Source organism: Peromyscus maniculatus, chromosome 1, assembly GCF_049852395.1.
Source record: "Peromyscus maniculatus bairdii isolate BWxNUB_F1_BW_parent chromosome 1, HU_Pman_BW_mat_3.1, whole genome shotgun sequence".
NCBI classification, from domain to species: domain Eukaryota; kingdom Metazoa; phylum Chordata; class Mammalia; order Rodentia; family Cricetidae; genus Peromyscus; species Peromyscus maniculatus.
Window position 1 is genome coordinate 173,786,133 of NC_134852.1, and position 21,562 is coordinate 173,807,694.

Below are 21,562 nucleotides of genomic sequence, written 5' to 3' on the forward strand. Positions count from 1 at the left end.
GTGTGTGTGTGTGTGTGTGTGTGTGTGTGTGTGTGTGTTGTGGGTGTGTGTGTTATTCATATATATGGATATTAAAAAGACATTGTAATTTTTTTTTAAATATTAGAAAATGTTTAAAAACAAAACCAAATAAACATAAAAGGGAAGCCGGGCGATGGTGGCGCACGCCTTTAATCCCAGCACTCGGGAGGCAGAGCCAGGCGGATCTCTGTGAGTTTGAGGCCAGCCTGGTCTACAGAGTGAGTTCCAGGAAAGGCACAAAGCTACACAGAGAAACCCTGTCTCGAAAAACCAAAAAAAAAGAAAAAAAAAAAACAAAAACATAAAAGGGAGCAAGGTGTATATACCTGTAATCTCAGAACTTGGGAGGCTGAACCAGGAGCATCAAGGAGTTCAAAGCTAGCTTTGCCTACTATATTGGACTGGGCTGTGTGAGACCCTGTTTCTCTCTGTCTGTCTGTCTCTGTCTCTCTTTGTCTCTCTCTCTCTTTTCTGTCACACACACACACACACACACACACACACACACACACACGAATAAATAAAAAGAAAGTTGTGCCTTTAGGTAGCCTGGACTGTAGTTCATCCATTAAGAATTATTCTGTGAAGAATTATCATCTCTATGCATCAGGAAGAACCCAGTCACACAGAGAATACCATGATGATCTTGATCCCATGCCTGCAATTTCTCAGAATCTCTTGGCCTCAGAAGAACCAGATACTACTAAAGGGTCGACAGTACTAATGTGCACAATCAAAATCTGGTTCTGTAAAAGTTATTGAGTGCAGATTTTGATTCTGGAGAAAAACAAGCAGCTGCCATGTGGTAGACGGTATTCTGTGTGCCCAGTCGTTGGGTCTGATCCACATTTGGCTGTGTGTGTCTGAGCTCTCTTTCTGTGCTGGGTGGCCTTTGGTTATTAGCTTTGCTTCTGAATCTGTGGCTTCAGAAATGCTGGTGCAGCGTTACTGCCTTATTTTCAGTTATGTGATTGGAAAACCCAGTGCTTGAAGAGTGCTCCAACTTTGTATCATGGGGAGTTTCTTCCCATAGGGGAATTTTTAAAGAGAGCTTTCACAAACTGAACACTGGTACAGATTTAGAAATTTAGTAGCTATCCAGCTGTGGTGGAGAATATAGAGATGAAAAAAAATAAGACTCTGAATGGCCAAAATATAGACAGCCTCTGGTCTAATTTAATGATTATCTTGGCTTCATTATGAGTGCATTTAGCAGTCACCATATACTGAAGTTAGAACTTGGATCTTTTTCACTGTGGAGGACGGTCTACGGTTATGGGGATGACGTACGGCTTCAGATTCTGATCTGTTTAGTTCGGCAGTGGCTTTCTAATGTTGCAGCCTTACTGACACTGTTGAGTCTTCCGTGTACTTGAACAGAATACACAGGCAGGTGTGGTGGTGTGCACCTTGTCATCCCGGGGCTTGCTAGGCTGAGGTAGAAGGATTCCGGTAAGGATGATGATGAGGCCAGCCTGAGCTACATACTGAGGGCCAGGCCAGCCAGGACTACATAGCTAGGCCTTGTCTGAGGAATGAAACCCAGCTCCAGCCCCAAACTCCCTATCCTACCTTGTCCCACCCCAGCCCCGGAAAGCAGTTTGTGATTCTCCTTGTTTCATTTTTCCTTCTCTCTGATTAGAAGTTAGTCCCATGGCTCTTGGAAACATGCACCTGGATAAAGAAGTGTTTTCTATTGTTTTTCCTTTCACAGTACTGGGAATCAAGCTGGGGGCCCCCACAAGGCAATCAAACACTACCACTGAGCTACATCCCTAGCATCTAAAGTGCTGAGTTATTAAGTGAGGCTCTGGTGAAACACAAAAGGAAAAGAAATATGCTTATTTCATTTTATTGGTAAATGTGTGTGTGTGGGGGGGTGCAGGTGTGTGTGTGTGTGTGTGTGTGTGTGTGTGTGTGTGTGTGTGTGTGTTACATGTATGTAGAAGTCAGAAGTCATCCTTGAGGGTTGTCCCTCAGGAGTTGTCCACCTTGATTTTGAGATAAGGTCTCATTGGGACCCAGGACTCACCACTTAGGCTCGAGTGGCTGACCAGCAAGCCCCATGAATCTGCCCGTATCTGCCTCCCCAGTACTGGGATCACAGTTACCACTGGGCCTTAGCTCTTTACACGGGGCTGGAGATTGGACTCAAGCCCTTGCGTTTGCATGGCAGACCTTCTGCCAACGCATCCATTTTCCCAACCCCCAAAGTGTAAGATGTTTCCTCTATAGACATCTTCCCTTTCAGTAATGTAATATAATATAATATAATATAATATAATATAATATAATATAATATAATATAATATAATATATAATTAATATAATACACACACACACACACATACGTATTGCTTCTTTCCTGTCCTAAAAAAGATTCCACTTGATTTGGAGTATTTTGTCTTGTAGATAGAGAAGAATTTTACTTCAGTCCATCTTTCTTATGTGGAATTAAAACACATGGGCCAGCAGCACCTGGGACGTTACCCTGTACATTTTCACCTGTGCGGAGACGTAGATTCTAAAGGAGGGTACAGACAGCCCACGTCTGTGGATGGCCTGTCGATTCATCATAGTTTTTCAAGGTGCATCACTGTGCACGGGACCAATGGCTTGCTGGTAAGTAGCCTCCCATTGTGCTGACATGCAATCGTTGTTTTGACATGTTAACTCTTGATTCTCAGGATTCCTCCATTTTACACCAGTAAATAGTTTGACCACATGCTGTGCTTCAACCTGCTCTTACTGGAGATTCTGTCTTTCTGTCTGTAGAAGCCTGTCTTTTTGGTTAATCACCTAAATTGTCTTATGTGATCACTTTTCACAGAAGCCCCAAGCAGTCTGTATCCAATGACATTATGCACCTACTTTCCTGCAGATCAAAGACACCATTGGATTCGACACCTTAGGTCATTGCTTCTTTTTGGAAGATGGTGTTGAACAGAGAAATATATTGTTCCATAACCTGGGGCTTCTTACCAAGCCAGGAACTCTCCTCCCCACGGACAGGAACAGCTCCATGTGCACCATCATGCGTGATGGAGTGTTTGGAAACTACATTCCTGTGCCTACTACAGACTGTATGTGAGTAATTAGTGGACAGGGAGTTGTGTGATGGTCAGGGCCTTTGACTTTTGGGGAAGCTGTTGTTGGGGAGATTTTAGTGGTCAGGGTTTTTTTGTGAAGAATTTTTTAGTCACCTTCAACAATGCCTTCCTTGCAGGGCTGTTTCAACTTTCTGGATTGCTCATCCCAACAACCATCTGATCAATAATGCAGCTGCAGGCTCCCAGGTAAATCACACTCTTTTGGGTATCTTCATGCTTGTGGCTGCTCTGGCTCTTATATGGGTGTGATGTTTGTGGTGAAAGCCCGATACTGTTTCCTGGTGCTGCTTGTCTGATTGAGAGCGAGCTAACTGGGGTGGTTCTGCCATTTCTCTAAGTCCTTGGCAGTTAGGAACTTCTGTCTAGAGACAGACAACAAATGAAAGGACAGAGGTGAGCTGGCCTCTAGGGGAATGCCGTCTCCAGGATGGATTGGTAGTGTGTTAGATGTGATTTTTCTGACTTCTCGTGTATACGTCTTTGGTGAACAAGCAACATATCACTTCCAACACTAGTGCTCATGAAAAGGAAAACCTTTTCCATGTCTTTATAGGAATGAGTCAGTATGTAGAATACTGTGTCATTATGACCAATGTACACATCTTTTTGGTAAATGCAGGGGTTAGTTACATTTAGGGCTATCTTGATAAAGCAGCTAAAATCTTAGCTATGATTTGTTTAAGACAGACAAATAGGCACATATACATACAGGAGAACAATTTCTAGGAGAAAAAAAACATTATTTTTAAATGGTAGGAATTGTCCCATGGATAAACATGGGGTAAGTTATCCTTATAGTTGAATGTAGTTCAAAATTACTAATTTATATAAATGAATTTTTAATGAAACTATCAAAACTGTAACTGGACTGAAAATTACCATGTAGGTCTGTGAACATTCAGTAACATGTAAATATCCATATATACACATCACAGTTGTTCAACATGTTGAAGAGGACAGAAATGTGGAACATCATTTCTGAGATGTATGTAAGAGAGGAGCTGGAGAGAACATTTCCTTGAGCAAACCAGGATGCAGTGTAACCGCTGTACCTGCACCTTAAAACATGTGATGTCCTTAAAACATGAAATGGAACTTGAAAGGCTCTGACATTTGAAGATTGCCTTTTGCCTGGGCAGACACTGGACATTCGATGATTTCATATTTCAGTTCATTCATTCTCCAAGTATCTGAGGAGCTTGTGTGGGTTTGTGCTTAGCATTTCTTATTGGAGTTAGGACAGAGAGACAAGCCTGGCCTGCTTTAAGTCAGCAGCCAGAGTGCTGCTTCCTCTTAGCTTTGCCAGCAGCTAGGACCACAGAGGAGAGCTGTTGTGAATAGCCCATAAAGAGCCTGGGGCAAGGCTGTGAGCCGCTCTCCCGATCTTGAGCAAGAATAATGAACGTGTCTCATGCATGTTCTTCTGGTCACTCTTGAATTTTTTATCTTCTCTAGAAAAATTGCTTCAGTAAAAATAGCATTTGTCAGGGCCTTCTGCTCCCAGAATAGGCGAAACCATTTCATTACACCTCACCATTGCCTTTGACAAAGCTGTCATTACCTGCTTAGACATGACAGTGTCTAACAGTGAACAGCTGCTGTGTGCCTGCACACCCCTCATCCCCCACACCCATGGCGTCTTGGGACGGGTGGCTTTGCCCTCCGCTTGCAGGGGTGCAGTCTCAAGCCTTTTCTCCAGTCCCGTTATATTTTCTTCTGCTATCTGAATCACATCCAAAATGTTGAGGTGACCAACGGTTTTTTCATAATAGTTTGTTTTATTAAGACCCATTTGTAAACTTCCATCATGGAAAAATGTTGACATTATAGTCATTTGGGTGTGTAGGTGTGTATACTTTCCACATTTTGTGTTTCCTCTGTGTCCCTAAAGGACTTTAGTAACAACTAACAGGATACTATATATGTCATATTTTAATTCTCTGCCCCCTCCCCCTCTCCCCCATTAGATTGTTAATTACTTAACAGTAGTCTTACTATACATAAGCACTTAGTGGGCACTAAATAAACACTGCTGAATTTAAGCCAATATCTTTTTATGCTGTATGTTTAAGTAAAAAAGCTGTTTTATCAATGTTCCAGAGTGTGAATTTATCCTTCACTTTGAGCTAATTATTAATTCAGTTACAAAATTTTAAAAAATGGGAATGGAGTTAATAAGAACTTTTATTTCTGTTTTCATGTCTCACTTTATGTCAGAAACTTTTAAACTGTTCTGCTATTAGGGCCAGTAGTCCTTCAGTAAAACAGACAGGGTCCACACTGGGAGACAGCACCCTGATTCATACATGTGGCGTTTTCTCCCCCACGTTGGCACAAACTTGCCCGAGAACAGGAAGGGCATTGGAGTTGTTTGAAAGAAGCCAGTGAGCTCTGTCTGCCAGCAGACAGTTGTTTAATAGGCATGACTCATCTATTGATCAGGTTTGGAGGTAAACATGAAAAACCACATTGCTCAAAGGCTCTGCTGTCCCGGGCATCCAGAAGGCAAGCAGAGTTCTCCATCTGCATAACACTGTAGACATGGAACGATGGGAAAGCTGGATTTGGGTCCTTGCCAACTATGTCTTTTGTCCAATCCTGCAAGCAAAATTGTATTTGCTTTGAAAAATAAGCAGATATAACTGCTCGGGGGATGCTATATAATGTGGGCAACTTTTTGCACTCAATTCTTAAAACAATGGAAAGCATTTGTTACGGAGTATTTCATGAGGCTCTTTCATGTGGTGGCTTCATAAAAACTGAGGCTTTACATGTATGAAAGGACAATGTTGTATATTCAGAATTCAGATATAATACAAATATGTGTATAGATGACATGAAACCAGGACTGCAAGGGTCAGGAGGAAGTCTATTATGGGATGGGGGGTGGGGACAAGGAAGGGAAACACGGAGGAAAGAGAAATACCACATCATTTTCTTCATAGAAAGAATCTGGATTGTACATATGTACGTGTGTGTCTGTGTATATAATATCTAAGCAGAGAGGAGCAGGAGCTTGGGGGTGGGCCAGAGGTGGATGGGATAAATATGAGCGAGGCGTAGTGATCCATTCGTATGAAAATGTCATAACAAAACCTGTTATTTTATACATTTAAAAAAAATTTAGAGATAGTGTTTTTAATGACCTTGCCCTTTTGTTTGTAGGATGCTGGAATATGGTACCTTTTCCACAAGGAACCCACTGGGGAATCCAGTGGGATGCAGCTCCTGGAGAAACCGGAACTCACTCCACTAGGAATATTTTATAACAACAGGGTTCATTCAAATTTTAAGGTAGGCCTCTGGCTTTTGAAGTCATGGGATGCACAGGGTAGATCCACTGCTGCAATCGGGCCTTCCTCTTCCTGCTTCCTGTGACAGAGTAGTACAGATGGAGGAATTTATGATGAGCAGCTGCTCACTTGGCTCAGGGTTCTGGTGGCTGGGATTCCTAACCTAGGGCCAACATCTGGTAAGGGCTAGTCTAGTCACATCCTCCCAAGACACAGCACACACTTGCACATACGATCTGTGTAAATCCATCATAGACTCACTGATTAGTCCTCCTCTCTCTTGTCTCTTGCTGCCTGCCTGTCCGCCCGCCCACCTGCCTGCCCACCCATCTGCCTGCCCGCCCGCCCACCTGCCCTCTTTCCCACCTTCCTGTCTTCAGTGTCGTGTTTCTGGGATTGTACGTGTTAGAGGATACATGTCTGGAGCTTGGGACCCCTGCTTTGCTTCCCTGCTTCTCTCCACAGTGCTCGTTGAGTGCCTTTTGGCCATTTACTGCTACCAAGTATTGAAATGGTGAAATACCATGTAAGAACATTACGCTTAATTGAAGTCACCTAAAGGTCATTCAGAAAGTCCAGTTTCTGTGGTATTTGTCATTCACCCCTCCCTTCCATCATCATGAATATCCGTGATTCATTTCCTGCTCACAAGTCACTTTAATCTTTTTTATTGTGTATGCAATCATTAGATCTTTTGCTGTGATATGAGTCGTATCAGAGTTCAATGAACCTTTCCATGTATGACCATCAGAGAGAGGATCCACGAAAACGTATCTCAGTGTTGGGGTTAGAGATGGTTTAGTAGGTAAGATGCTTGTTGTATAAGCATGTGGGCCTGAATTAGGGCCCAAGCACCAGTGCAAAGGGCTGGATGAGGCTGTGTGCCCCTGCAACCCCAGAGCTGTTGCAAGCAGAGACAAGAGGCCGCCTGGGGCTTGCCGGCCACCAGCCTGGTTCAGCAATAGATCCTGTCTCAAAAGAATAAGGTGAGGAGTGATGACAGGACAGCTGACCTCCATACACAATTCGATTAAATTGCTATCAGCCCATGGAATCAGCTTAATGAGCAAAGGAATTTATTTGGGGGTTAACTTACAAGACAGAAATAAGGGATTGTAGCAGGATCCTGGAAGGGTGAGGCAAGGTCCAAGCTGTTCTCTGGCAAGCTCTGCTCTGGTCTGTCTCAGCATTCAAAATCCACAAGGTAGAGAGAGCGCATATGTGCATCACAGGTCTTACGGGTCCCCAGAGGCCATGCCCCAGAGGGAGCTACCTGCTGCCTAATGAGGGGCAGTGCTTCAGGGCATGGCACAAACAACCACCCACTACACACACATGTGCACACAGGTTCACCCCCCTACACACACACACACATGTGCACATACAGCACTCCAATACCCAAATTTAAGTGTTAGGAGAAGCTTTGGGTCACTTGAAGAAGTGAGATTGCTGTGAGAAGAAGCTGTGATTGCTGTGAGATGGGCAACTGACTAAGGCTAATATTTGAAGGAAAAAAATCTTTAATTTTTAAAGTTACATTTGTGATATGAAAACTCTCTAATTCTTAGTGTCATATGACATGATGAGATGTGCTTATTAATTATAAGAGTATTGAATCTGAGCATTTAATTAGATTTTAATTTGTTGAACTTGGGAATGATTATGCAGAATATTTTATAACTAAAGGAAATTGAATCTTGGGAGTCCTAAAAAGACACCTGCCATGTTGGGATCAGTTGTCACGAATGTGCACACTCTGACCATCCCCTGTGGCTTTGCTTGGTGAGGTGTCCTGAACCTTTGCCTGGTTCCAGGTCAGCCATGCTTATGTGATACTCACTGGCTCACACTTCAGTGCTTCATGGACACTGAAGAAACACATTCAAACTGGAAATCCTTCCTTTTATGCTTGCTCCATTTCTCTATTTCTACATCAGTGAATCAAACAGCTAGTTAATTCCATGTTTGACCTAACTGAAAAAAACAACACAGGTGCTCCTCTTGGCCCCAGATACTTCATCCGTGAGGCCATGGCATCACTCTCGGCTCACCATGGACCTGGGTCATGTCGTTTCCCTCCTGAATGACTGATGGTGTCTCCCGGCTCCTGTCTGGTCTCTTCCCTCTGTCCCCTTTAGCCCGTCTTCAGAGGCAGCACTTTTTTCTTGTTTGCAGAAGTGCTTTGATGCTTTGCTCAGATCCCCCTTGTCTTACATCTCCAGCGTACCCTTTATAAGTTATGTTTATGACACAAAACCGTCTCTAATTCTTGGTGTCGTATGCCATAACAAACATACTTGTCTCGTTAGTTGGAAGAGAATTGAATCTGTGGGTATAAGTGTGCATGCCCCGACGTGTGCAAATCTCTTCTCTCTCCTCCCTTGTTCGCGCTGTCTGTCCTGTCTAGGACATGCTCTCTAATATTCCCTGCCGTCTCGTCTCTCTAGGCATTTTTTGTACAGCGTCTTCACGGGAATACTTTTCTCTGGAACCTTCAGCTGCTTCATGCTCACCCCCAGCCCTTTCTGCTCAGTCAGTTCCTCCCCATCTGAGGATTTCAGCATCATGTAGGAGACACATCTGGATCCTCTCGCTGCCCTAGGAAGCTTTAGTGCCTTTTCACCGCCAGTGTCTCCTGTTTCCCTAACCTCGTGCTTATAGAATTGGACCACAGCTCTTTGCTTAATTGCATGCTCCCACATAGTCTTTATATCAGTAGCAGCAGAGAATATATTTTACTTGCGAATTAACGTATAAACCATTAAGTGTACAATACATAAGTGTCTGTTGAATGAATAAGCTAAAAATATCCAGGAAGACTGTTGCTTTTCACAGCACTTTTGCTTTGGGGGTCCCCACCCCCCATTCCCAGTTTTAGGTGAATGATAGGCTGAAAAGTCTTTTCACACCGTGTTGTGCATGTGGATGTACCTTAGGATTGATATTCATTGCGGCTCATTGTTGTCTATTTCAGGCTGGTTTATTTGTTGACAAAGGTGTCAAAACAACCAACTCCAGTGCCTCCGACCCAAGGGAATACCTCTGCTTGGATAACAGTGCAAGGTAGGGCTGCCTTTTCACTTACAGCCAGACTTATCCTCTCAGGGCAGAACTTTCAGATTCAACTGTTCTTTCTGATGGCAGCCTACGTAGATGAAGTTTTGAAAGCTCATATAAGAGTTTGGGGAAATCTCTCTGTTGTCTCAATCCTGAGTGCAGATACTTTTTATTGTAACAAAATGCCAAGGAAGCTGATGCCTTTTTTCTTCTTCAAAATGGAAAATTGTGTTAGAGGGAGTTACAGGAAGACATGGAAACAGAAGAGAGGTAACAAAGGTTTCCAATTTGGGAACAAGTCTGAGTCACTGGAAAACAAGTCAGTCCCCCAAACCTAAGTATCTGAATTCATGGTTAGTGGTCAGATGGAACATTGCATTGGATTTATTTCAAGGGAATGATCCCAGATGTGCTGACCGAGCTGCCTCTGGTTTTGCTGGTAGCCTCAGTTTCACTTCCTGGCAGGCTGTGTTGCTCTCCCGTGTAACCACATAATGTGTTTGGGATGTGGGTCAGTGTTGCAGCAGGCTCTCTCGTGTGCTGTGTGCCAGCCAACATAAACAAAACGTCTCGGGTGGAAATAAAGTGCTCTGGATAATGTGGCAACCTGAAGCCATATTCAGTAGAAACCATGAACATACTTTTTTTTTTTATACTTCAAGTTTATTGACCAGATTATGAGGTTGAATGGGTGATAGCTTGCAAAGGCTTTTGCTAGACGGTTGAAAGAATAATGGCTGGCTCAGTTGTTAAGAGAAGAAAGCAGGAACCACACTGGAGGCTGATGAATCTGACTAATGTGCAAGGCAGGGTTCTCGCCATACATGACTAAGATGTGAGGTCAGGAGAAAACGGGAAAGTCCACTTGGTGAATCACCTATCAGGCTTGCTCAAGGTCAAGTTAAGCATAAAACCTTCGAGAGCAGTAACCAGGGAACATTTAAGGAGGCTCAAGGTGATCACTATGTAAATAAAACACAAGGTGTACCTTGTTGGATGATCAACCCAAAATAGGAAAAAATGAGAAAAGCTTAAGAAAGGGGAACAAATAGATGAGAATAAAATTATGAACCACAAGTACTGGCTGTCAGTTTGCTTTCTGTTGCAGTGATAAAAAGTGGCTGGGCGGTGGTGGCACACGCCTTTAATCCCAGCACTCGGGAGGCAGAGGCAGGCAGATCTTTGTGAGTTTGAGGCCAGCCTGGGCTACAGAGCAAGTTCCAGGACAGCCAGAGAAACCCTGTCTTGAAAAAACAAAAACAAAAATAAAAAACCACCATGACAAAAAGCAACTTGGGGAGGAGAGGGTTTATTTCCGCTTCCAGGTTATAGTCCACACTGAGGCAAGTCATGGGAGGAACTCAAGGCAGGTGCTGGAAGCAGAAACCTGGAGGAAAGCTGCTGTTTACAGCCTCTCTCAACTTGCTTTCTTATACAGCCTCTTACAGGCCCAGGGCCACCTGCCTAGGAATAGTGCCACCCCCAGTGGGCTGGGCCCTCCTTCATTTAGCAATCAGGAAAATACCCCACAGAAAGCCCAACAGGCCAGTTGGATCTAGGAAATTCCTCAATTGAGGGTACTTCTTCCAAGGTAACTCTACTTTATATCAAGTTGACAATAAAAACCAATCAGTGTATTGGCAGAGCCAAAATAATAACAAAGTTGCTGTGGAAAGTTGCTCCTGCTTTTTTTTTTTTTTTTTTTTTTTTTCCTGTGTGTGTATGAGACAGTCTCATGGAATTCCGTCTGGTCTAGAACTCACAGGGAATTGCCTGCCTCTGCATCCCAAGTGTTGAGATTATAGACGGGAGCCACCAAACCTGGCCACACCTGCTTTTTAAGTCTTCTGTAATGGATAGTTTTAGTGAGGTATGCTTTGTCAAGTTGGTGCTGCCAGAAACAGTGGTAAGCAATTGGCTCCTTTTCCTGCCTTGAAAGAATTGATACGGGGCTGCAGGCAGAGGGCTCAGCTGGCTCAGTGCTTGCTTCACAAGTACGAGATGTCAGTTCAATCTCCGGCACCCCCATAAAAGCCAGGCGTGGTGGGAGGCAGAGGTAAGAGGAGCCCAGGAAATTGCTGAACAGGCAGTCTAGCGGAATCAAGTTCCAGGTCCACTGAGAGGCCCTGTCTCAAAAAATAATGTGAAGAGTGAATGAGGAAGCCAGCAGACAGGAACATCTGGCCTCCACATGTGTGTGTTCCCTCACTTGTGAGCATGTGTGCAGAGGTACATTATATACTTTGTGTGTTTGTTTATATGTATGTACATGAACGGAGGAGCAGATATATTTAAGAAGCTGTTGACGTGTCGCTACACTACCCATTATGGCTTCAGAAGGTCTTTGCTAGATGGACATGTGCCTAACTGTGAAAATGGTAGTTGTTCCTCTGCACTCCATGAGTTCTCATACAAGGTTTCAAATGCATACACGTTGGTAAGGACTCCACTCCGTTAGGAAATTGTAACTGGAAAGAACTAATTGTAGAATGACAAGATACTTGGCAGCTGTGTGTGTGTTTAGTTTTGTGTAAACTGATGTGTAGACTGTGCCCACATGTGTTCAGACAACACAAATGAGCAGTAAATCAGGCTGTGACTTGAACACCATGATCGTAGGATCCAGCAGACATATTCAGTCTGTTCCTTAAAGAGGAAGCTGACTCACTAATTATCAGATGATAATTTCTCTGTGCCTGCAAGATGTGAAATGATGGGAATTCAAAGATGGGGATGCTTAAGAGAACTTCATTTGAAATTGGGGGATTTCGTGAAGAACTTGTTAAAAGGGGTGGGGTGAGACATTATAACCAATTAGTGCATTATAATTAATTAGTTCATTTAAATTGGGAGGGGGAGTGTTGTATTACTTTTGTTATTGTAACCATATATTTTACAGGAAGCACCTTAAGGGGAGAAGGGTTTATGTTTGCTCACACTTTAAGAAGGGACATCATGGCGTGGAAGGAAGGCATAGTGGCAGGAGTGTGAGGCAGCTGGTCACACTGACTCCACAGTCATTGAGCAGGGAAAGAGGAATGCTGGCAGGCAGGTGCTGTTTCTTTTTCATCCATCCAGGACCCCAGCCCATGGAATGGTACCACTGGCATTTAAGGTAGATCATCCTATTTCAGTTAACCTGGTCTAGAAAATTCATCACAGATATGGCTAGAGATGTATTTCTATAATGATTGTAAATTCCATCAAGTTGTCATCAGTATTAACAATCAAGGGAGTAGAGAGATAGCTTAGTGCTCTTAACTGCTAAGCCGTCACCCCAGCCCCTGTGTTTTCTAAATGCCAAATGAAGATGCTGAAATCGGGGCCACTGCTTTGGTGCAAATGATCAGTGATTGGACAGTATGGAGAAGTCGGAAAAGATGAGGAAGCTGTCGCAGAGGATCACATGTTGCTTTATGGTACCTGTGTGTCTTCATTTAGAACGTTACGTAGTTCCCTTCCAGCTCGTCTAGTTGCTTGACTTTCTGTAACAACTTTAGGTAAAGCTTTTCAACAGTAAGTGCAATGCCAGCAAAGTTTGTATTGGCTCAGTGTAAGGCCTTTTACCTCTTCGGTCTGAGCTAGTTAGGGCACCAGACTTGGGTATACTCTTCATCCCTGATGTCCATTCCAGTCTACTCCACTACCATCTATCAGAAATACATAAGGGGCCTCGGTATGATCTTATAATCCATTCACCAAATGTCATCCTGTGATATATTGGGAGGGGTGGGAAGTTGGGGGTGGGGTGAGGTGGGGATCTGATCACATGGTTTCCTGGTTTCCCTGACCTCCCATTGCTTATTGAGGGAAGGGACACACGTGTGCCTTTCTGTTCCCCTCTTTCCCACGTCATTTCTTCTTCCCCAGTGACTAGTTTGGTATAGAGTATAGTGGTTGGTATGGAGTGTGGAGCTCACAGGCCTGAGGCACCTGTGCTGGGTTCTCTTCCCACAAAGATGCTTCTTTTGCTGCCATTTTCGGGGACCTACCATGGGCCCACAGTTATAGGAGCAGCATCATGCAAAGGCTCCTTCCTGGGTGACTGAAATACTCAGTGCAGTGCATTGATTTTTGAAACTCAATTAAATTTTTTTATTCTTTTTCCCATCTTTGTAAAGCGGTAGGCATATGGAATTGGGTTATGTGACCAGTTTTTGACGTTTTCATTTAGGTCCTTGTAAATGTTGTTGAGTGAAAGAAATGAGAAATGCAGCCTTTGTAATAAATTCAGCTGGGTTTTTAGATTTAGGCATTTCTACGCCATCTGCTGAATTTAGATCTATCTCTCCAGCTAAAAACATCTATAAACAGCATACAATTTAATAACATAATTCGTATAGGTGTATGTTGAAATATGTGATTAGTTTTTACAGTAAGCACATGTTAATAACACATAATTTAATATTTGTGAAGATAGATGGGAGTGCCTGGTCTGTGTATGGCTTTCCATGTGCATGTGTTACAGAAGCCTTCTCTACATTACTCTTTGAAGAATACATGAACTCATTTTTTCTGGAAACTTACATGTGAATAAATGTAATTGTTTTGTGTATTTGAACTATAAATGATGAAGTTGTGTTTTACCTGTTTGTTTGTTTTGGCCCAGTTTAAACCCTGCCTCTTGACCCGTAGCATGTATATACACAGACAGTTTCTATTTCCTTTGCTCACTTCACTTTTTCACCCCTCAGGTTCCGGCCTCATCAGGATGCGGACCCTGAAAAGCCACGTGTTGCCGCTGTCATCGACAGGCTAATTGCTTTTAAAAACAATGATAATGGTGCCTGGGTCAGAGGAGGCGACATTATTGTCCAGAACTCAGCGTGAGTATTGTCTACAGAGATAACATCTGCTGACGCTGCTGGTTATTTTTTAGGTTTTTATTTTTATTTTTGAAGATGGGGCCTTGGGTGTGAACTCACTGTGTAACAATGACCCTGAAGTCCTGATCTTTCTGTCTCCACTCTCCTTCCAAGTACTGTTAGAAGTGAATGCCACCACAGCCAGTTGGATTTTTTTTTAAACTGAGTAGAATGAAGGTATAGCTGTAGTTTCCAAAATCATTATATTATTATTTTTAACGGACAGGATGAGCTCTGAGGATGAATCCTATAGTTCACAGACTGCAGATGTTTTGAATCTTGTCATTCTGGAGCTTTTGTGGGCACTGAACTTTTCTGGTGACATGAGAAAGCTTCAGTGGGCCGACCAGAAACCCGGAATTTAGCTTTATACAGCCAAACACTATGCTGAAGAGCTAAATAAAAATTTGAAACTACCTGGGGTTTCAAATTTTTATTTTATTTTATTTCTATTGTTGTTGTTCTCGGAAACTCTTTAAAGTTTGTCTGATCTTCTTGCCATGCCTCTCAAAACCACAGTTTCCTAAGTCCATCTTCATACGCCTGCGGATTTGTGTCTTCCTGGAGGCAGGAAGTACCTCCTTTTTTTCCCCCTCCACTTGCATGATTTTAAGAGAGGCCTGGTGCGTAGTGAATTAAGTTTTAGTGTTCAACAGTCTAGGAAAAAATGTTTCCGTTTTCTTTCTTCCACTCACCATTATTTTCTTGGCTTTTCCCCACCATCTCTGACTGTTTTCACTCCCAACCTTAACACTATTAAATCTGTAGGGATGGCTTAGGTCTCAGACTGAAAAAAATGTAAAGCAAATAGAAGAAATATAATTCTTTCTGAAAAATAATGATTAAAAACAGACGGTTTAGCTAATACCTTTATATGGTATTTATTATGTTCCAGACACTATTCAAATACTTGAAATGATTTAATATAGTTAATTCTCTCAAGAATCCTATGAGAAAGATGGTATTATTATTTCAAACTATGGGTGAGAGGAGGGAGGGGAAGGGGTTGAGAAACAGGTCACAGTTGGCAAAGTCAGGATTTGAACCTGATACCCTTGAGGGCCTTGGAATTGATGCTTTGGTGACTGGGAGGTTGAACTTCTGTGTGGTTGGAGAGTGAGCGTCAGGATCTGGGTTTCCTGGTCACACGCCGCCGCCAAGGGGATTGCCCCTTCCTTGTTTCCTGATGACTTAGATGTACTGTCATCTTTTTCTTCTTACAGATTTGCAGATAATGGAAAGGGATTGACCTTTGCCAGGTTCGTAATGCTCTCAAACATTTGATCACTTTAAAGCTGTAAGGTTAAAAAAAAAATCACCTGTAGTGTTTTTGTTTGTGTGCTTGGGAATGGGGGTGGGGAGGTTGCTTTATAATTTATTAGTTTAAAAAAAAAGAAAAGAAAAAAGATCATTCTCTTCCTGGTACCACTAGAGGGCCAAAAAACCCACTTTTTTTTTTTTTTTTTTTTAAAGACGAATTGCATTTCTGACAAAGTTGTAGGTTAATTTCTCTGAAATTCCACAGAAGGGTAGGGTAGTTGTTAACTGTGTTTAGAAGAAGACTCTTGAACTTTAGGCTAAAAGTCTTTCAAAATAGAGGATGGAATGAAAGAGGAAAATAAACAGTGTGAAGATTAAAAATAATAACTTTCCTCTTAGAACCTGCTTTAACTTAGAAATGCAAACTAAATATTCTGTGTATGTGTGTGTGTGTTGTGTGTGTGTGTGTGCTCGTGCGCTTTTGTGTGTTTTTCCACAGTGCTGGGGATCACATTGATCTGTGCTGGTGATACACTCTGCAGCTGCCCTGCACCTCCAGCCTTTTATGTAACTCGGTTTTTTGTAGATAATGAGTTTTCTCCTGGCCAATTACACATGCTTGTCACTTAATTGCCGTGTTCTATGCAAACTCATTGTTTCTTGAGGCTAATCAGCTGTTGCTAATAAATTAAACTTCATGTGTTTATATATAATTTTCAAGTAACTCATGAATTGATAAAAGGAATTTTTATAGTATAAAGACAATTTCTAAGGATTTCATTATTAGGTTAAGTTTTTACTTTCTAGCTTTTTAAATGATAGTTTTTCTTCTTTTGGAGGCAGTTCAAACTTCCCCAAGAATGTCTCTAATCACTGTCCTCGTTTCACCAGTGATGGGAGCTTCCCAAGTGATGAAGGTTCGAGCCAGGAGGTGTCGGAATCTCTCTTTGTTGGCGAGAGTAGGAATTATGGATTTCAAGGTGGCCAAAACAAGTACATGGGTACAGGGGGAATAGATCAGAAGCCTCGGACGCTACCCAGGAACAGGTGAGTTGGACTTTGGCAGTGGAGAATTAAACAGTGGAGACAGAGCCTTTTCCTGTAATAAGCCTGGATAGATGGCCTTACTCTGGCTCTTTTCCTGTCTTAGTAACAGTACTCACTATTACCATTATTATTATTCTCTATTATCCTCATGGGATTTTGAAGCATTAATAATTATCCATGTCATAGGTTTTATTATCAGTTTTATGAAGGAGCTGCTCTTGTTTCTTATTCCTTACATAAGACCTTATATAAGTGGATTTTTTTTTCTCTTGATATTTTTCTTTCTTGAGACAGAGAAGTTGCCAAACCATAAACTATGACATTAGGTCAGTTTCTCTGCAATTCATGATGCTGGTTTTTCAGAAACAGCCACTGGAAAAGGGAAATTACCTCTGAAAAGAGCCCTAGAAAATGAAAGCCAGTAGATGCCAAAGCTGACTCAGAACCCAGCTGAGGCCATGTAATTACGTGTGATTGAGATGGTGAGGGGGTGGGGTCAGAATGGGGCAGGTTTTCTGTCATCATAATGAGTCCTGGTTTTTTGTGTGTGAACTTTTTTTTAAATTGAAAATGATTCTTCTCTTGTACAATACACCCCAACCACAGTTTCTCCTCCCACTCCACCTAGCTTCCCTCCAACCCCATGTGTCTGCCCACCCCCCCTTACCCCCTACCCCATTTCCTCTTCAGAAAAGAGCAGGTCTGCAAGAGACAATAGCCAGGCAGGACAAAACAAGATACAATAAGACAACATGAGGCAAAATAAGGCAACAGCCCTCATGTTCAGGCTGGACAAGGGAACCAGCAGGAGGAAAAGAATCCCAAGAGCAGTCAAGAGTCAGAGAGATGCCGGGCGGTGGTGGCACACGCCTTTAATCCCAGCACTCAGGAGGCAGAGCCAGGCAGATCTCGGTGAGTTCGAGGCCAGCCTGGACTACCAAGTGAGTTCCAGGAAAAGGCGCAAAGCTACACAGAGAAACCCTGTCTCGAAAAACCAAAAAAAAAAAAAAAAAAAAAAAAAAAGAGTCAGAGACATGCCAGCTCCCACTGTTAGAAGTCTCACAAGAACACCAGGCTAACAGCCATAACATGCATGCAAAGCACCTACTACAGAGCCATGCAGGCCCCATACTTGCCCCTTCAGTCACTGTGAGCCCATGTGAGCCCTTCTTAGTTAGTTCAGTGGGCCATGTTCTCCTAGTGTCCTTCATCCCCTCTGACTCCTACAGTCTTTCCTCCCCCTCTTCTGTGGGGTTCCCATTCTCTGAGGGGAGGAACCCAGTGGAGACCTCCAATTTAGACTCTTCTCTGTCTGGCTGTAGGTCTCCGTATCTGCTCCCATCTGCAGTGGAGGAACAGTCTCTGATGACACCTAGGCAAAGGCACTGATGAATATAGCAGAATATCATTAGGAATCATTTCATTGTTTTTTGTTTTTTTTTCCAGTTGTGTTTGGTTCTACCCTAGGTCTCTGGGCTACTCAGTCTCTAGTTTCTGACTATCCAGGTCGTGTAGATCATGAGCTCTCTCTTGTCGAGTGGGCCTCAAGTTAAACCCAATATTGGTTGGCCATTCCCTCAGGTTCTGCTCCACCATTGCCCCAGCACATCTTGCAGTCAGGACAGATCGTAGGTGGAGGGTTTTGTGGCTGAGTTGGTGTTTAGGTTTCTCTTAATGTAGCCTACAGAGTCCCTTCTTGTGCCAAAGAGACTAGAATGTGTGGGTGAAGCTCCAAGTTCACACTAACTAGACCTCTCTACATTCAGTGAGCTGTGTGGAAGTCATCCTTGGCAATGGGGCCCCTCTGTCAGTTTTCAGAGGGCGACCTTCTGTCCTAGCATCAGTCTGGGTTGTTTAGAGATCTCCACGGGACTTCCTTGGCCAACAACTTAATGCAATATAATCCAGTCCTACCACTGGAAGCCTTCCCTGGCTATAAAAGATGGCCAGTTCAGACTCTGTATCCTCCATTACTAGGAGTCCTCATTGGGGTGATCCTTATAGATTCCAGGGAGTTCCCAGCGCACTAGGTTTCCATCCCCCCAACTGACCCCCGCAAGACTTCCCTAGTTCCAGCTGTCTCTCCCCACACATACCTGATCTCTCCCATTCTGGTCTTCACCTGCCCCCAGTCACCCTCAGAATCTATTCTAGTTTTCCTTCCCAGGGAGATCCATGTTCCTCTGCCCCCAATCTTTCACTCTACCTAACCTCTCTGGGTCCATGGGTTGTAATATCCACTTATAAGTGAGTATATATCATGTTTGTCTTTCTGGGTCCGGATTACCTCACTCGGGATGATTTTTTTCTAGTTGCACCTATTTGCCTGTAAATTTCTTGGTGTTATTTTTTTTTTTTAAGCCTCTGAGTTACACAAACTCCATTGTGTAAATGTACTGCATTTTCTTTATCTGTTCTTTGGTTGAAGGACATCCAGGTTGTCTATCTATCCAGTTTCTATATATTATGAATAAAGCCACAATGAGCACAGTTGAGCAAGTGTCCTTGTGGTAGAATGGAATGTCCTTTGGGCATATGGCCAAGAGTTATATAGCTGGGTCTTGAGGGAGATCGATGCCCAATTTTCTGAGTTCTGAATTGACAGTCAGAGTTCTTAAAACAGCAGTAAGCACTAGCATATCCTGCAAAGCTAGTTAATCCAGCACCTGGGTCTGAGGCAGAGGAGTGGGACAGAGAGATTGTCTATGTGAAGTAGTGCTTGTGTTTCATGAGGGATGAATGAAGGTAAGCTATTGAGGACAGGCCTTGGCAAACATTGGATAAACGTTAGCTACTGAAGATTCTAGAAGCATGACTGGGGATACAGTCAGGTACAGAGAGCACTTTCCTCTAATGTATGAATCCTTGGGTTCAGCCTTCAGCACCACAACATACAAAACACAGAGTTCTTTTTCTACTAGTATTCATGATCCAACAGGATTGATGCAGAGTCATACATGCTCACTGTTTCACAAGGACAAGAGCCCAGACAGGATCCCGCACAGGACACCAGGAAAACTGACTGTCTGTCTGTCCCACCTCCCTGCCTCATCATGACTCACACCCAGAGAGAGCATCCCACAATGGGCTGATGCTCAGTGGACCATAGCATCAGCTTGGAACTGGGGTCTTGAGGACATCACTGAGATTTCCCACAAATATAATGAAGATACCTCCGAAACGAGCCTCAGACCCAGGTGCTGGGTTAACCAGAGTCTATACATGAAGTGTAGTTTTAATCAGACAGTCAGGGTTCCTTCTAGTTTAAACAGGAGGCTTTCTCTGCCCACACAGATTTGTCTTCTAGAACAAAAACACAGAATTACCAAATGAAACATCCTCCTCCTCCTTCTCCTCCTTCTCTTCCTCCTTCTCATTCTTGGCATGGTACCCAGGACCTTGGACATGTTAGGCAATCACTCTACAACTGCATCCCTCTAAGCTACATCCCCAGCCCTAAACAGAACATCACCACTGAGTTGATTCAAGGAAGTTCTTTAGAAAGACCTATTGTACCCCAAACATCATGTCTCTCCACACCCAGTCTATTGTATTCCTGAATCTTAATTGTCTCCATAGCCCCAATTATCTGCAGTTATCTTAATTTTCATTTTATTTTTGTAATCTCTTCTAGGATATTGTATTTTTCACTCTATTAGAACTTGTGTCTTGCTTACCACTATGTCTTGGAATTTTATTTGGTGCTTATGGGATACTTAGAGTATTCATAAAGCATAAATACTGTGAAAGAGATTGGCCCACATTTATTAAACATACCTTGTATTTTAATAGGACATTCCCAATTCGAGGCTTTCAGATTTATGATGGGCCTATTCATCTCACAAAGAGCACTTTCAAAAAATATGTGCCAACTCCAGACAGGTACAGCAGTGCAATTGGCTTCCTCATGAAGAATTCCTGGCAGACAACACCCAGGAATAACGTTTCCCTTGTGAAATTTGGTCCACAGGTAAGTATGTTCTCATGGCTCCCTCACAGGGACTGTGGTGGGGGAGGGGAACAACACATAACCAAAGACAACGTCCAGACCAAGGACTTGCACTGAGTCTGAATGACAGGAAGAAATGTGTATATATTTGCAACTCCTAACTCATACACTTGATCCCATTGAGGGCTATTTTTGACAGTAGATGCTGATATCTACAGGATAAAGACTTAGAGAGATGGTATCGGGAGATTGTCCAGCTTCATAGGAATAAGATGGCATATGATTTTGAGACATTGAGTGTGGTGGTATTGTGTTCCCCAAAATATTGTGTACCTTAATAAACTTATCTGGGGTCAGAGAACAGAAAAGCCACTAGTTAGGCAGTGATAGCACACACCTTTAATCCTAGCATTCCAGAGGCAGAGATCCCTCTGGATCTCTGTGAGTTCAAGGCCACATTGGAAACAGCCAGGCATGGTGACTCACGGCTTTAATCCCAGAGAGTGGTGGTAGAAAGCAGAAAGATATATAAGGTGTGAGGACCAGAAACTAGAAGCATTTGTCTGGTTAAGGATGTGGCTGGTTAAGTTTTCAGGCTTTGGAGCAACACAGTTCAGCTGAGATTCATTCTGGATGAGGCCTCAGAGGCTGGACAAGGACCCACTCCACTGAGGGATTTGGGTCCTGACTGGTAGTTACTTCTCTGTGGCTTGTAGAAAACTTGGGGATAAAAAATTAAGAGGCATATTGAAGTAATGTGATAGAAATTTGGGTTTGGACAGAATACTATAAAGAAGACTTAGAATTTGTATTTATGTTGCAGTTGCCCCCAGAATGTTTTTCTTAGCAGTTTCTCCATTACCCACAGTGTACAGGACAGTCTTCTTGGAACCTCAGGCCTGCTTCATCCTGCTGATCCCATGATAGCAGTGGTATGAGAGAGACAGCCTCCAGCTCTCT

At 43.0% G+C, this 21,562-nt stretch overlaps 1 protein-coding gene across 4 annotated transcripts in view; it reads left to right on the top strand.

Moving 5' to 3' along the window:
- The window catches only part of Cemip2 (cell migration inducing hyaluronidase 2), an 81,868-nt gene that overhangs the window by 32,712 nt on the left and 27,594 nt on the right, over positions 1 to 21,562 (top strand). For all 4 annotated transcript variants that reach the window (XM_016003880.3, XM_076561196.1, XM_042261784.2 and 1 more), the window contains 9 exons: positions 2,434 to 2,643; positions 2,903 to 3,108; positions 3,248 to 3,317; positions 6,297 to 6,425; positions 9,399 to 9,487; positions 14,176 to 14,307; positions 15,570 to 15,605; positions 16,498 to 16,653; positions 20,446 to 20,623. In XM_016003880.3, coding sequence (XP_015859366.1) covers positions 2,434 to 2,643; positions 2,903 to 3,108; positions 3,248 to 3,317; positions 6,297 to 6,425; positions 9,399 to 9,487; positions 14,176 to 14,307; positions 15,570 to 15,605; positions 16,498 to 16,653; positions 20,446 to 20,623 — 1,206 coding nt within the window. The remainder of the gene's footprint in view (positions 1 to 2,433; positions 2,644 to 2,902; positions 3,109 to 3,247; positions 3,318 to 6,296; positions 6,426 to 9,398; positions 9,488 to 14,175; positions 14,308 to 15,569; positions 15,606 to 16,497; positions 16,654 to 20,445; positions 20,624 to 21,562) is intronic.